Below are 12,231 nucleotides of genomic sequence, written 5' to 3' on the forward strand. Positions count from 1 at the left end.
TCGGAACTCGCCATTGTTCAGCTGAACATGTCTGGACATGTCCGTTTTCAGCAGGACATGTTTCTACATGAGCTCTCTGCTCATAAGCAGGTGGTTTTAGGGGAGTGACTGCGTGCAGTTATGGCTCAAATGTCTGGTTTATTGTGTGAAATGCTTCTTCTGTTATACGCTCATTAAGTGTAAAACAAAACCTCGTATCTCCAAAACGGTCACTTTACAGGCGAAGGAAAAGACCTACTTTACTTTTAATGGAAGTCAATGGAACCAGACGTCTTTCCAAGTCATATTAGGTCATTTCTTTTAGTCTGTTCCTCATGACGTTTACATACAATTTAAAGGGCAACAGATATTTTTCAAATTATGTCAAAAACAGAAAAACGTCAAAAATGGAGATACGAGGCAGTGATGTGCAACAGATATGCTACATAAAATGATCATAAACTGATCTTGTGATGTGAGTCCTGAGGACCTTTTATAGCTGTAAAATCAAATGAATACATTTTAATACAGTCGCTTTTTATTGCACAATTTCTATTTATTTACTGAGTTTAAGCATATTAAAAAAGTCAAATATTAAATGTCCCATTACTTTTGCACTGAGGGTTTTTTTTTTTTTTTTTTTTTTACTAACATGTTAAATTTAAGCGATGAACTGAATTTGTGCTACCTAATGTAAACCTAATGTAATTTCACTAGGGGCATTCACACTTCCGCATTCGACTGTATGTCTAGAATTCCGAAATTTCCCAATGTAATATAGGGCAGTGTTCGTAAGGCTGCATGACTCCTGCATAAGCTTTTTATGACAGCTGACATAAACATACATGAACGTGAATGTGACATTTGTCAAAGGTTGCATTTGCCAATTTTAATGTCAAGTTGACGTGACGTGTCACATGACCATTTTTATGTCATGACACTCTGCGGGGTGAAACGTCACACTTTGTAGCTCAGTGTACGTCACAGTGACATAACACTGGTAATATGACAGGTCAGCCTAGCCAGGTCAGACCGGTTAAACAAAAGTGACCGTTACATAAAGTTGGTTTCATTTAACGGTCACATCATCAGCACTAAGTCAGTGTGACATACACTAAGCTGCTAAGCCAGTTGTTGTATGTATACACATTTTATATATATATATATATATATACACATACACACATTATGACACATTATGAATACTGCCCTACCGTAAAGTGTTAAGTATGAAATTTTCATTCTGAATATTTTGCATTTCAAAAGTAGTGATTAAATCACTGGATGAAAATATAAATTAAACAGTAAATTAAATTATTTATTATTTAATAACTTCTGGTTGTTCTCAAACTACTTAAAATATTGAAAAAAACGGCAAAATCACTTTTGGGAAACCGCCAATGCTGAATGGATCAATGGAAATTCTCCAGAATTACTTGCAATAAAATCTTTTTCCATGTTTTTTTTTTCTTTCTATTGTGAAGTTACTTTGTTGGTCTGGCAGTGGCCAAATATTGGTGTCTAGTTTAATATATTTCAAGTGCTCCCCGTTTTATTTATGATTGTATGCAAAATTACATGCATTATCTGGCCGCTCTGTGTGCTTGGCACAGCTTATCTTGCGTCTACCTTGCATGCAGCTAAAGTTCACTTTCATTTTGCCTCTAATTTTTAATGATCCATATCCTGGACACCTAACTCTCCTCTCGCTTCATAGTGAGTTTAATGCCGTGTGTAAATACTGTTAAACCAGCACATTTACATATGTCCATCTACTCAGACTGCAGCAGCTTAGGCCCGCCCAGCCTCTCCGAGGTTATAAGGAGAATTTTTGAGAGACAATACAGGACAGCCAATCAAAAAAGAACTCATTTACATATATCAGTCTTAAAGGCACAGTGACGAAAGCAGCCCGTTTAATTCTAAGGGATAAAATGAGGTCATGTCAAAATTAATGATGACTATTTTTGGTACATAAAACCACACAAATGGCATAAGAGGACGTTGAAGGGAGGACAAGGGGACACTAAAATACATTAAAATGTCGCATATGGGCCCTTTAACCTAAAGCCAAACCCTAATTGTAACTCTAATCCCGGGTTTAATCTTAACCTTAACGCTGTTGAGAATCAGCTAAATTCATCCATCTGAGCGTCTGTAGAATCTACAGCAGTCTGTCTGAACAATGCGAGACCCAAGTATTGAGTGATTTGGGCTTCTGAATGTCAGTCTAGACTCGGTAAACTCTCACCGCCCCCTGTTATTCTAGCTAGAAATGCTGTATACTCGTCTTTTTTCAGGCGTTCCCGCTGTGTTATTTCTGATGTTGCTTTAAGAAGCCTGGTTCCACTTGAACTCCCGGGTTATGAGACCAGTGGAAGAGTCAATCTGAGACATCTCACATGACCTCGTGCATCCTGTTTTCACTGCTGCGCACAGAAACCGAAGCCACACAGGCTCGGCTCTGCTAACACACACACACACACACACACACACACACACACACACACACACACAGAGTAAATTTACCCCATACGCATCGGCAAATCTACCCCACACTGCCTGCTTTACTGCGTCTTAATTAAGATCATATCTAATGTCCCTCAGAGTTTCATTAGAGCTTCACATTATGGGCAAAATGCTATTTTTGTGATTATTCAATTCAACTTTATTGTCTTTATACAATACAGGGTAGTTCAGTATAACGAAACACTACGGGACGACTTCTCCACTGCAGTAATAAAAGATGCATAGTAAACAGCACAAAGACAGAAGACAGTAAAGGACAGACAGATGTCGCTACTACAGCTGACAAACATGCTGCATTTGTAACACCGCTATGGCTTTTTAACCCTCTGTTGCACGATGTTGCCTCAGGGCAACAAACTCGCTTTCCTCACTTTACTGTAACTTCCTGTATATTTTAAGGCAACAACAGGTTTAATGGTAACAGTAACGGTTTTATTGAGTAAGTCAATAAAAAGCATCTATTTATTTATTTATGCCTCTTTTTTAACATTGAGTATCAATTTTTTTGTCATGAGAATTTGCAGGAATATGTTTGTTGACTAGAAGCAACTTTGTGCGACACTGGAATGGATTTATCCAGTCACGAGCCAGATCTCCCCACCTCAGGGAATATGGCTCTATATCATTTCTTCCCATTGTCACACAGTGTTGCCTCCAGGCAGCAGACTCCAAAAGGACCCTGCGCAAATTATTTCTTTTAAATATTCGCTAATTTAATAATCGGGTCTGAAAAAATAAATCGAGGACCATTTTATGCAAGAAAAGTGAATGTAATTATTTTTTTGACTTGCTCTCGTAATGCGTGCAGTAGAGGGTTAACACTTAACACATTCTCCTTCAGCTCATCTGTAGCAGTGCAGGCTGAAGCCCAGCTGAAGTGCGCGCTCTATTGCTCTGATGGAATCTGTGATTGTAGCCCTGTTGTTCAAATACAGTTCTTAAATGGCTTTTGAAGCCGTTGTTGGCACCTTCAGCAGACTAAACTTAGACGGTGCTTGTTGGAGAACTGTGGATAAATGAACCATCAGCAGTCACAGAGGAGCTGAACCACTGACTGTACTCAAGAGACGTGCAGTCATTGGTTGGAACATGCAGACACTGCTGCTCTCACTGCATGTCTGTGATGTAAATAGGAGAGCTCTGCGTCCACATGATGAAAATAATCATTTTTGAAAATAAATATTTGCAGGTTTATGTTGTCACTTCATATAGCTTTAAAAAATGTGCTGCTTTTTACATGGAATAAATCTTCAGGCTCAAATTAGAGCAAATCAGACACGGGATTAATCATGATTGGTTATTTTACCGGTTTGACAGCTTTATTTGTTACATATACATTACATTGCGATTGTAATGCACATTGCAGGATATTCCAGTACACTGATGGGCCTACAATGTGATGTGGTCAGAGACTGGCCTGCATCATTTTGACCAAAATGATTTACTTTTGTAGGATTATATAACAATATTATATTACAATGATTTCATTTCTCGCTACAGACCTCCAAACTTCATGTGGCCTTCAGATCAGCTCAAGAACAGCGTAGAGAGCTTCATGGAATGGGTTTCCATGGCCGAGCAGCTGCATCCAAGCCTTGGCTCCCAAGGTGGTTTGAAAGGACATAATGGCTCTTCTTTACATTTGGGTTGCTGACCCCTGGTTTAGACATTGTAGTGTACACTGGAAATTCAGTAGGACGCTGGGTTAAATGCTGGATGATCCGTTTCTCCAGTTGTCAGTTAAAGCAGACAGGAGATAAAAATAAAGTGAATGGATGTCTTATTCAGGCCTTGCTGCGCTGGCAGTTGTTCAGGATTGCAGAATATCAGCTGCTAAAGTGGGAGTGTTTCATGGTAATGGCTTCAAGTGCTGTGTTCTAAAGACACTCAGAACCAGAGCTGTGATCCAGGCGCAGAACAAACTAAATTTAGACTGTCGAGAGTAAATGAGACCAGCACCAATATTCTAAGAACCTTCACTGACTACTTTACTAGAACCCCCTCATTTGTCGCTCCAGGAGAGAGAAACGAAATGGAGCAAGATGGACCGCTGATAATTGAACATCTTGTGCAACATGTCCAAAGTTTTTCTTGGCTTTCTTCTGAAATGAAGGGTATTCATAGTGAGTTTGTCACCCTTTGCTGCAGTAACAGCCTGTACTTTTCTGGGAAAGCTTTACATTAGATGTTGGAACAGCCCAGTGCTGGGGGGCTTTATACCCATGTAGCCCATGCGGGGCATTGGGCATGATGACCTTGGGCTGTTTTTCTGTGGAGATGGTTGGTGAACGTCTGTGTTGGCAATCGGTGCACCTGAAAGTATCTGAATTCACTTATTAGAATGGCTGTCTGGATACTTTTGGACACGTAGTCTCTTGGCATTGACATGCATTAAAAGTTAAGAACTTTATGCGCCTCATATTAAGTTACCATTTCAGAGATGCAAGGTTTAGTTACTCTCTCTTTCTTTAAAGCTCCCCTATGTACATTTTTGGGATTTGGGGACCTCTGTGGTGGAAATATGTAATTGAACATTTCGTAGATCAGATACGTATCCGATTCGTGGCCACGTGACCTTAATGCGACGCTCAGATCGGAATTCGTCTGCTTTTTCTCCACTGCACGTGCGCCGTCATTCAGCGTTACCATGGCAACAGCACAGAACAGCCGTTAAAGCCTGTAAACGGTGGAAAAGCAGCTCATCTCACCTTCTTCTCCTCCGTCTGGCTCTAATAACGAAGCTGAGAGCCGATCAGAGTTAATGATCTTCTCAGCGAAGCTCGTTCTGCTCGTTAGTTTGTGCTGATGATGCGGCGATTCAGTCACGTGACGTCACTGAGTAGGAGGAGCTCATGAGGGTCAGTTCAGGAGCCGGTTCATCACATTAATGCCAGTTAATGTAATTGGCATTAATGTAATAAGCCAATTAATGTAACTGTCTTACATAGACCCCCTTTAAGGAAAATAGTGCAGTAATGTAAATAAACTCTTGCCCCAAGCCCTTTTCTCCGTTTCTTGAACCTGCTGATCTCTTCAAACCCAGCTATTGAAATGTGGTGTCTCCTTCTGTGGAATAGTGTTTTCTGGACCTTGTACGCCTCTGGTGAGTGCTGCAGCCCCAGCTACCCCACACGGGCGCTGCTGAAAATGTGGTTGAAAATGTTATCTCTGTGTTTGTCCTGCTGTTCGGTGTACCCCCCCCCTTCAGAGTGGTCTTCCCTGTAAGACCACAGGAAGCCTTTTAAAGTCTCAAAGCTTAAAGCACGTGGCAGGCCCTGGCTGCCTGTAATTCAGAAGCATCTGAATAAAAGAGAAACTTTCTTTCCTCCTGCCTGCGGAGGGCAGCCCACAGGTCACTAAAAGATGTTTTTATAACCGTCTGCTTGGGCATAATAACTGATGAATCATGCTGAGCTGTGGCGTTTCTAAACCTCGCTCAGGTTCATTCACTTCACACTCCAGCGCTGAAGCTTATGGGAGACGGGCGGTAAATGTTTTCAGTGCAGTGCCCGTTTCACACAACTGGTCACGAAAACTCGATTGATCAGCAGTTAAAATGTTCTCTCTCAGTAAATTGGAGGTGATGAGCTGTAATCTGGGACAAACACATACAAGATGCAACAATAAACATACCAAATTCAGACTGATGCATGTAAATGAGTTCTGTTCTGATTGGCTACTGCATTGTGCCTCATTCAAAAAGTAGTCCAGCTCATAAAGCTACTTCAGTGTGAATGGGCGGAGCTAAACTGCTGTAGGCTGGGCAGGGGTGTATATAAATCAGTGAATTATCATAGTTTCCATGTATACAGGGCAGTCGTGGGCTGGAGGTCAGGGGACCAGCCTTGTGACTGAAAGGTCGCCGGTTCGATCCCCTGAGCCGACAGTACGTGACTGAAGTGCCCTTGAGCAAGACACCCAACCCCCAACTGCTGCCCACATGCCGAGGATAGAGCTGCCCACCACTCCGGGCAAGTGTGCTCACTGCCCCTAGTGTGTGTTCAGTAGTGTGTATGTGGTGTTTCACTGCACGGACGGGTCAAAATGTGGCCCCATCTTCCCCGTTGTGGGACTAATAAGGGTCACTTAACTAGAATAGAGTGCTTTGAAGCTTTAATGTATACTAATATATTCTGCGCAGACAGCATGTAACACTTCATATCCAGTGGTTTGACACTTTCGGTTGGTCAGAAACAAAATATTACTGAATCATTCATAGTAGTTAGGGATTAATAAGCCTTAAGCTTAATTTAGTCTCATATGGGCTTTTTATTTTGGATTCTCAAATGCACCTGATTTCTTACACTTTCTGGTGGGCAAAAATACATACAGCTATATTTCCAAAAGTATTCTGTCTGTTTTCATGCGCATATGAACCTGAATGACCTCCCATTCTTAGTCCATAGGGTTTAATATGATGTCGGCCCACCCTTTGCAGCTATAACAGCTTCAACTCTTCTGGGAAGGCTTTCCACAAGGGTTAGGAGTGTTTATGGGAATTTCTGACCGTTCTTCCAGAAGCACATTTGTGAGGTCAGACACTGATGTTGGACGAGAAGGCCTGGCTCACAGTCTCTGCTCTAATTCATCCCAAAGGTGTTCTGTGGGGTTGAGGTCAGGACTCTGTGCAGGCCAGTCAAGTTCTTCCACACCAAACTGGCTCATCCACGTCTTTATGGACCTGCTTTGTGCACTGGTGTGCAGTCATGTTGGAGCAGGAAGGGGCCGTCCCCAAACTGTTCCCACAAAGTTGGGAGTGTGAAATTGTCCAAAATCTCTTGGTGCTGAAGCTTTAAGAGTTCCTTTCACTGGAACTAAGGGGCCGAGCCCAACTCCTGAAAAACACCCCCACACCATGATCCCCCCTCCACCAAACTTTACACTCAGCACAATGCAGTCAGACAAGTACCGTCTCCTGGCAACCGCTAAACCCAGACTCGTCCATCAGATTTCCAGATGGAGAAACGTGATTGGTCACTCCAGAGAACACGTCTCCACTGCTCTAGAGTCCAGTGGCGGAGCTTTACTCCACTGCATTCCACGCTTTGCATTGCGCTTGGTGATGTAAGGCTTGGATGCAGCTGCTCGGCCATGGAAACCCATTCCATGAAGCTCTCTACGCTGTTCTTGAGCTGATCTGAAGGCCACATGAAGTTTGGAGGTCTGTAGTGATGGACTCTGCAGAAAGTCGGTGACCTCTGCGCACTATGCCCCTCAGCATCCGCTGACCGCTCTGTCCTTTTACGTGGCCGACCACTTCATGGCTGAGTTGCTGTCGTTCCCAATCGCTTCCACTTTGTTATAATCCCACTGACAGTTGACTGTGGAATATTTAGTAGTGAGGAAATTTCACGACTGGACTTGCTGCACAGGTGGCATCCGATCACGGTACCACGCTGGAATTCTCTGAGCTCCTGAGAGCGACCCATTCTTTCACTAATGTCTGTAGAAGCAGTCTGCAGGCCTAGGGGCTCGGCTTTATACACCTGTGGCCATGGAAGAGACTGGAACACCTGAACTCAGTGGCTTGGATGGGGGAGTGAAAACTTTTGGCAATACAGTGTAAATAAGTAACTTGTGCTTTTTGTTCTTCAGACACCTGGATGTTGGAGTGAAGAAACCGGCGAGGGAGAGCTGAGGAGCACACACCAGCGCTCGGCGTCTTGGGGCAGCGCCGACCAGCTAAAGGAGGTACAGAGTCAGTGTTTTTATCTTGGGGATAATTTTGCCTGCTGTGTTTGAAGACGTCAGCATTTGGTTAAATCAGTCTATTGAAACACTTGGAGAAATCTCAAACTCTCTGCCGGTGAATGTTCTGCATCCTTAATTCACCTGAGATCTTTAAGATAGAAGATTGCAGCTGTTGTAATAAAACCATTTTTTTCCGATGACGGCTACAGTCAAAAGTAGAAGGATTTTCCTTAAAACAAAAGTGAATAGGTCTAGAAATCTGATTAAGGAATCCGATTAAGAGGCTGGATTTATGCACAGTAATCAGATTCATCAGTGCTGTGAGCTCTTACTCTGATTTCTTTCGCATTTCTCAGTCTGAGCATGTGCGAAAACAGACGGCGGTACCAGAAATAAGCGAGAAGCGTCTCCACAGAACATGCGATGCTGAAACCAAATACATGCTTGACAAACTGAAGGATTTAAATATTCCTCATTTTCTAGATGCTGTAAGTTCATATTTTCAGCTAAGGTGGTGAGATTTTTTTATGAAAAAAAAGAAGCTGCGGCATTAATTTTGAGTTTTACGTTATGTTTACATCACATCATCTTCTGTGAGTTTATTGGCTGGTCGCAAAGGAGAAATCCAGAAATCCAGAAATTTTCCAGCTCAAACAGCCTTTAAAGATTGTTATTCACTTTTTAGGAGATACTTCTGAGAAGATTAGATATAAGAATAAGATAATCTATGAAGGAGAAAGCTAAAAGAAAACACTGGATATACATTTTTATAAAACTGATAAAGCTACAGAGAAAATGGGCCTCCTAACAACCACCTGGAAGAGCTGGTAGACACCAGAACATCCCCCCCATGAGATAAACAGCACTGAAAGCTTTGACCTCTGAGAGAGAGGAGAAGATCAAGCTGCTTCAGATCTGAAAACATCCACAGGGGTTTCTGTCCATCCTTCCACTGTGAGAAGACCACTCAGCGCTGTGGGTCTGAAAGGACGTGTAGCTGATCGAGAAGAACCTCACTGAGAAAAGGAGACGGACACACCAAACAAAGAAGCTGGACGATGGACCGACCGCCCCAGAGTCCAGACCTCAGCACCACTGAATGGGTTTGATTAGATCAGAAAATCTAACCAGCTTCTCAGACTGAGCTTTGGAGCCGTGGAAAAATATCCCAGCGCTTTCTCTGGAGCGTATTTAGCTGTTGAGGCTTCTCTGCATTTTTTTTGTGTGTTTTTTTTTTCTTGCACTGATAAATGAATAACTTGCTGCGTCTGCGTGGGCTGTGTATATAAATATATATAAATATAAATAAGGCCTGGTTCAACGTTTGTATTTCACCTTTTGTAGCTCATGCAAGGTGCGAAATGGGTACCACATCTGCAAAGGTGTGTGTGTGTGTGTGTGTGTGTGTGTGTGTGTGTGTGTGTGTGTGTGTGTGTGTGTGTGTGTGTGTGTGAGAGAGCTCTTTGTCTGTGGTCATCCTTCCTGCTGCTATTCGTGGAATTCGTACTGTCACAGAAGAAGCTGAGAACAGCGATTTTGGCTCTGTGGTGATCTCATCTCGGGCAGGGCTGGATTTAGCCGCTCATATGTAGAGCTGTCAGCCTCAGCGAGAGAGCGCGAGAAGGTCAGATGGAAAGCCCTTTTACCCAGACCCCTCCTGTCTCTCTCTCCGTCTCTCCGTCTCTCCGTCTCTCTACCCGCTGCTATATATAACTTCCTGTGTGGCCTCAGACTTCCTGCGACGCCAGCGCTATGCTAGTGTAGTGTTAGCCACACCGGCAGCAGCTTCATCACAGGCTCTCAGCCCCACCCGGCCAGCTCAGCGAGCGAGGAGATAAGCCTATCTGCCCCGTAACAACCCACTTCCTCTTTAAACCCCCCACCTCTCACACTCAGTTTATGGCCTGCACTTTCTCTGCTCCTCCAGACTCCCAGACGGTAAAGACCGTGCCAGTTTAAAGGCGCTTTACACCAGTTTTCCCAAATTTCTACATGATTAGGTCATTGAGATGGAAAGAAAATCATCCAAAGTGGTTTGATTTGACAAGGGTGACTGTAGAGAGACCTCCTGCGGTCCTCAGTGTGTCTGCAGGAGGTTTTATATGTAACGGTATATAAAACGGAATTTTATATGATGACAGTAAAATAGGGATGTCTGTCTAATGGATTTCTTTAGGGACTATGTTGCCTCACAAAGCCGTGCATCTACTTCCCCACCATGAAAGGCTTTTTAAAAAATGCATTTTAGGCTAAAAACTGCGGTAAAACAACATCTCAGGCCCCATGGCGTGTTTTTTTTAACCATTTCTTGAAGGAGCTTTAAGAGGTGGACGTCTGGTTCCCATCACCACCACTGTGTTCTGACTTTCTCTAGAAACATCAAATGAATAACTTTATTTACATCCTAATCTATGAATAAAGCAGAAATGTTGGAGAATCAAGAAGCTGGAAATGTATAATGTGTGTTTATTTAAAGTTACAATATTTCAGTTCTTTATAAAAGCTGTAAAGATTCTGTCCAGTTTCTCTTATTGATGTACAGTGGGGAGAACAAGTATTTGATACACTGCTGATTTTTCAGGTTTTCCCACTTGCAAAGCATGTGGAAGACTGTAATTTCTATCATAGGTACTCTTCAACTGTGAGTGATGGAATCTAAAACAAAAATCCAGAAAAATACATTGTATGATTTTTAAATAATTAATTTCCATTTTATTGTGTGAAATAAGTATTTGATCATCTATCAACCAGTAAGAATTTTGGCTCTCACAGACATGTTACTTCTTCTTTAAGAAGCCCTCCTGTTCTCCACTCATTACCTGTATTAACTGCACCTGTTTGAACTCGTTACCTGTATAAAAGACACCTGTCCACACACTCAATCAGTCAGACTCCAGCATCTCCACAATGCCCAAGACCAGAGAGCTGTGTAAGGACATCAGGGATAAAATTGCAGACCTGCACAAGGCTGGGATGGGCTACAGGACAATAGGCAAGCAGCTTGGTGAGAAGGCAACAACTGTTGGTGCAATTATTAGAAAATGGAAGAAATGCAAAATAACAGAAAATCTCCCTCGGTCTGGGGCGCCATGCAAGATCTCACCTCGTGGAGCATCAATGATCTTGAGGAAGGTGAGGAATGAGCCCAGAACTACACGGCAGGACCAGGTCAATGACCTGAATAGAGCTGGGACCACAGTCTCAAAGAAAACAATCAGTAACACTCTACGCCGTCAAGGATTAAAATCCTGCAGTGCACGCAAGGTGCCCTTCCTCAAGCCAACGCATGTCAAAGCCCGTCTGAAGTTTGCAAATGACCATCTGAAAGATCCAGAGGAGGAATGGGAGAAGGTCATGTGGTCTGATGAGACAAAAATAGAACTTTTTGGTTTAAACTCCACTCGTCATGTTTGGAGGAAGAAGAATGATGAGTACAACCCCAAGAACACCATCCCAACTGTGAAGCATGGCGGTGGAAACATCATTCTTTGGGGATGCTTTTCTGCAAAGGGGACAGGACGACTGCACCGTATTGTGGGAAGGATGGATGGGGCCATGTATCGTGAGATTTTGGCCAACAACCTCCTTCCCTCAGTAAGAGCACTGAAGATGGGTCGTGGCTGGGTCTTCCAGCATGATAACGACCCAAAACACACAGCCAGGGCAACTAAAGAGTGGCTCCGTAGGAAACATCTTAAGGTCCTGGAGTGGCCTAGCCAGTCTCCAGACCTGAATCCAATAGAAAATCTTTGGAGGGAGCTTAAAGTCCGTGTGGCCCAGCGACAGCCACGAAACCTGAAGGCTCTGGAGGAGATCTGTATGGAGGAGTGGGCCAAAATCCCTGCTGCAGTTTGTGCAAACCTTGTCAAGAACTACAGGAAACGTCTCATCTCTGTAATTGCAAACAAAGGTTTCTGTACCAAATATTAAGTTTCTTTTTCTGGTGTATCAAATACTTATTTCACACAATAAAATGGAAATTAATTATTTAAAAATCATACAATGTATTTTTCTGGATTTTTGTTTTAGATT

The 12,231-nt window shown here is 42.9% G+C and overlaps 1 protein-coding gene across 2 annotated transcripts in view; it reads left to right on the forward strand.

Annotated features, from left to right (window-relative positions):
* The window catches only part of glcci1a (glucocorticoid induced 1a), a 71,042-nt gene that overhangs the window by 41,349 nt on the left and 17,462 nt on the right, over positions 1-12,231 (forward strand). The window contains exon 3 of one of the 2 annotated variants that reach the window (XM_037535437.1): positions 8,104-8,199. The exons of the other annotated variant lie outside the window; for it this stretch is intronic. Coding sequence (XP_037391334.1) covers positions 8,104-8,199 — 96 coding nt within the window. The remainder of the gene's footprint in view (positions 1-8,103; positions 8,200-12,231) is intronic. 2 annotated transcript variants of the gene reach the window in all.

Source organism: Pygocentrus nattereri, chromosome 27 (assembly GCF_015220715.1).
Source record: "Pygocentrus nattereri isolate fPygNat1 chromosome 27, fPygNat1.pri, whole genome shotgun sequence".
Taxonomy (NCBI): Eukaryota; Metazoa; Chordata; class Actinopteri; order Characiformes; family Serrasalmidae; genus Pygocentrus; species Pygocentrus nattereri.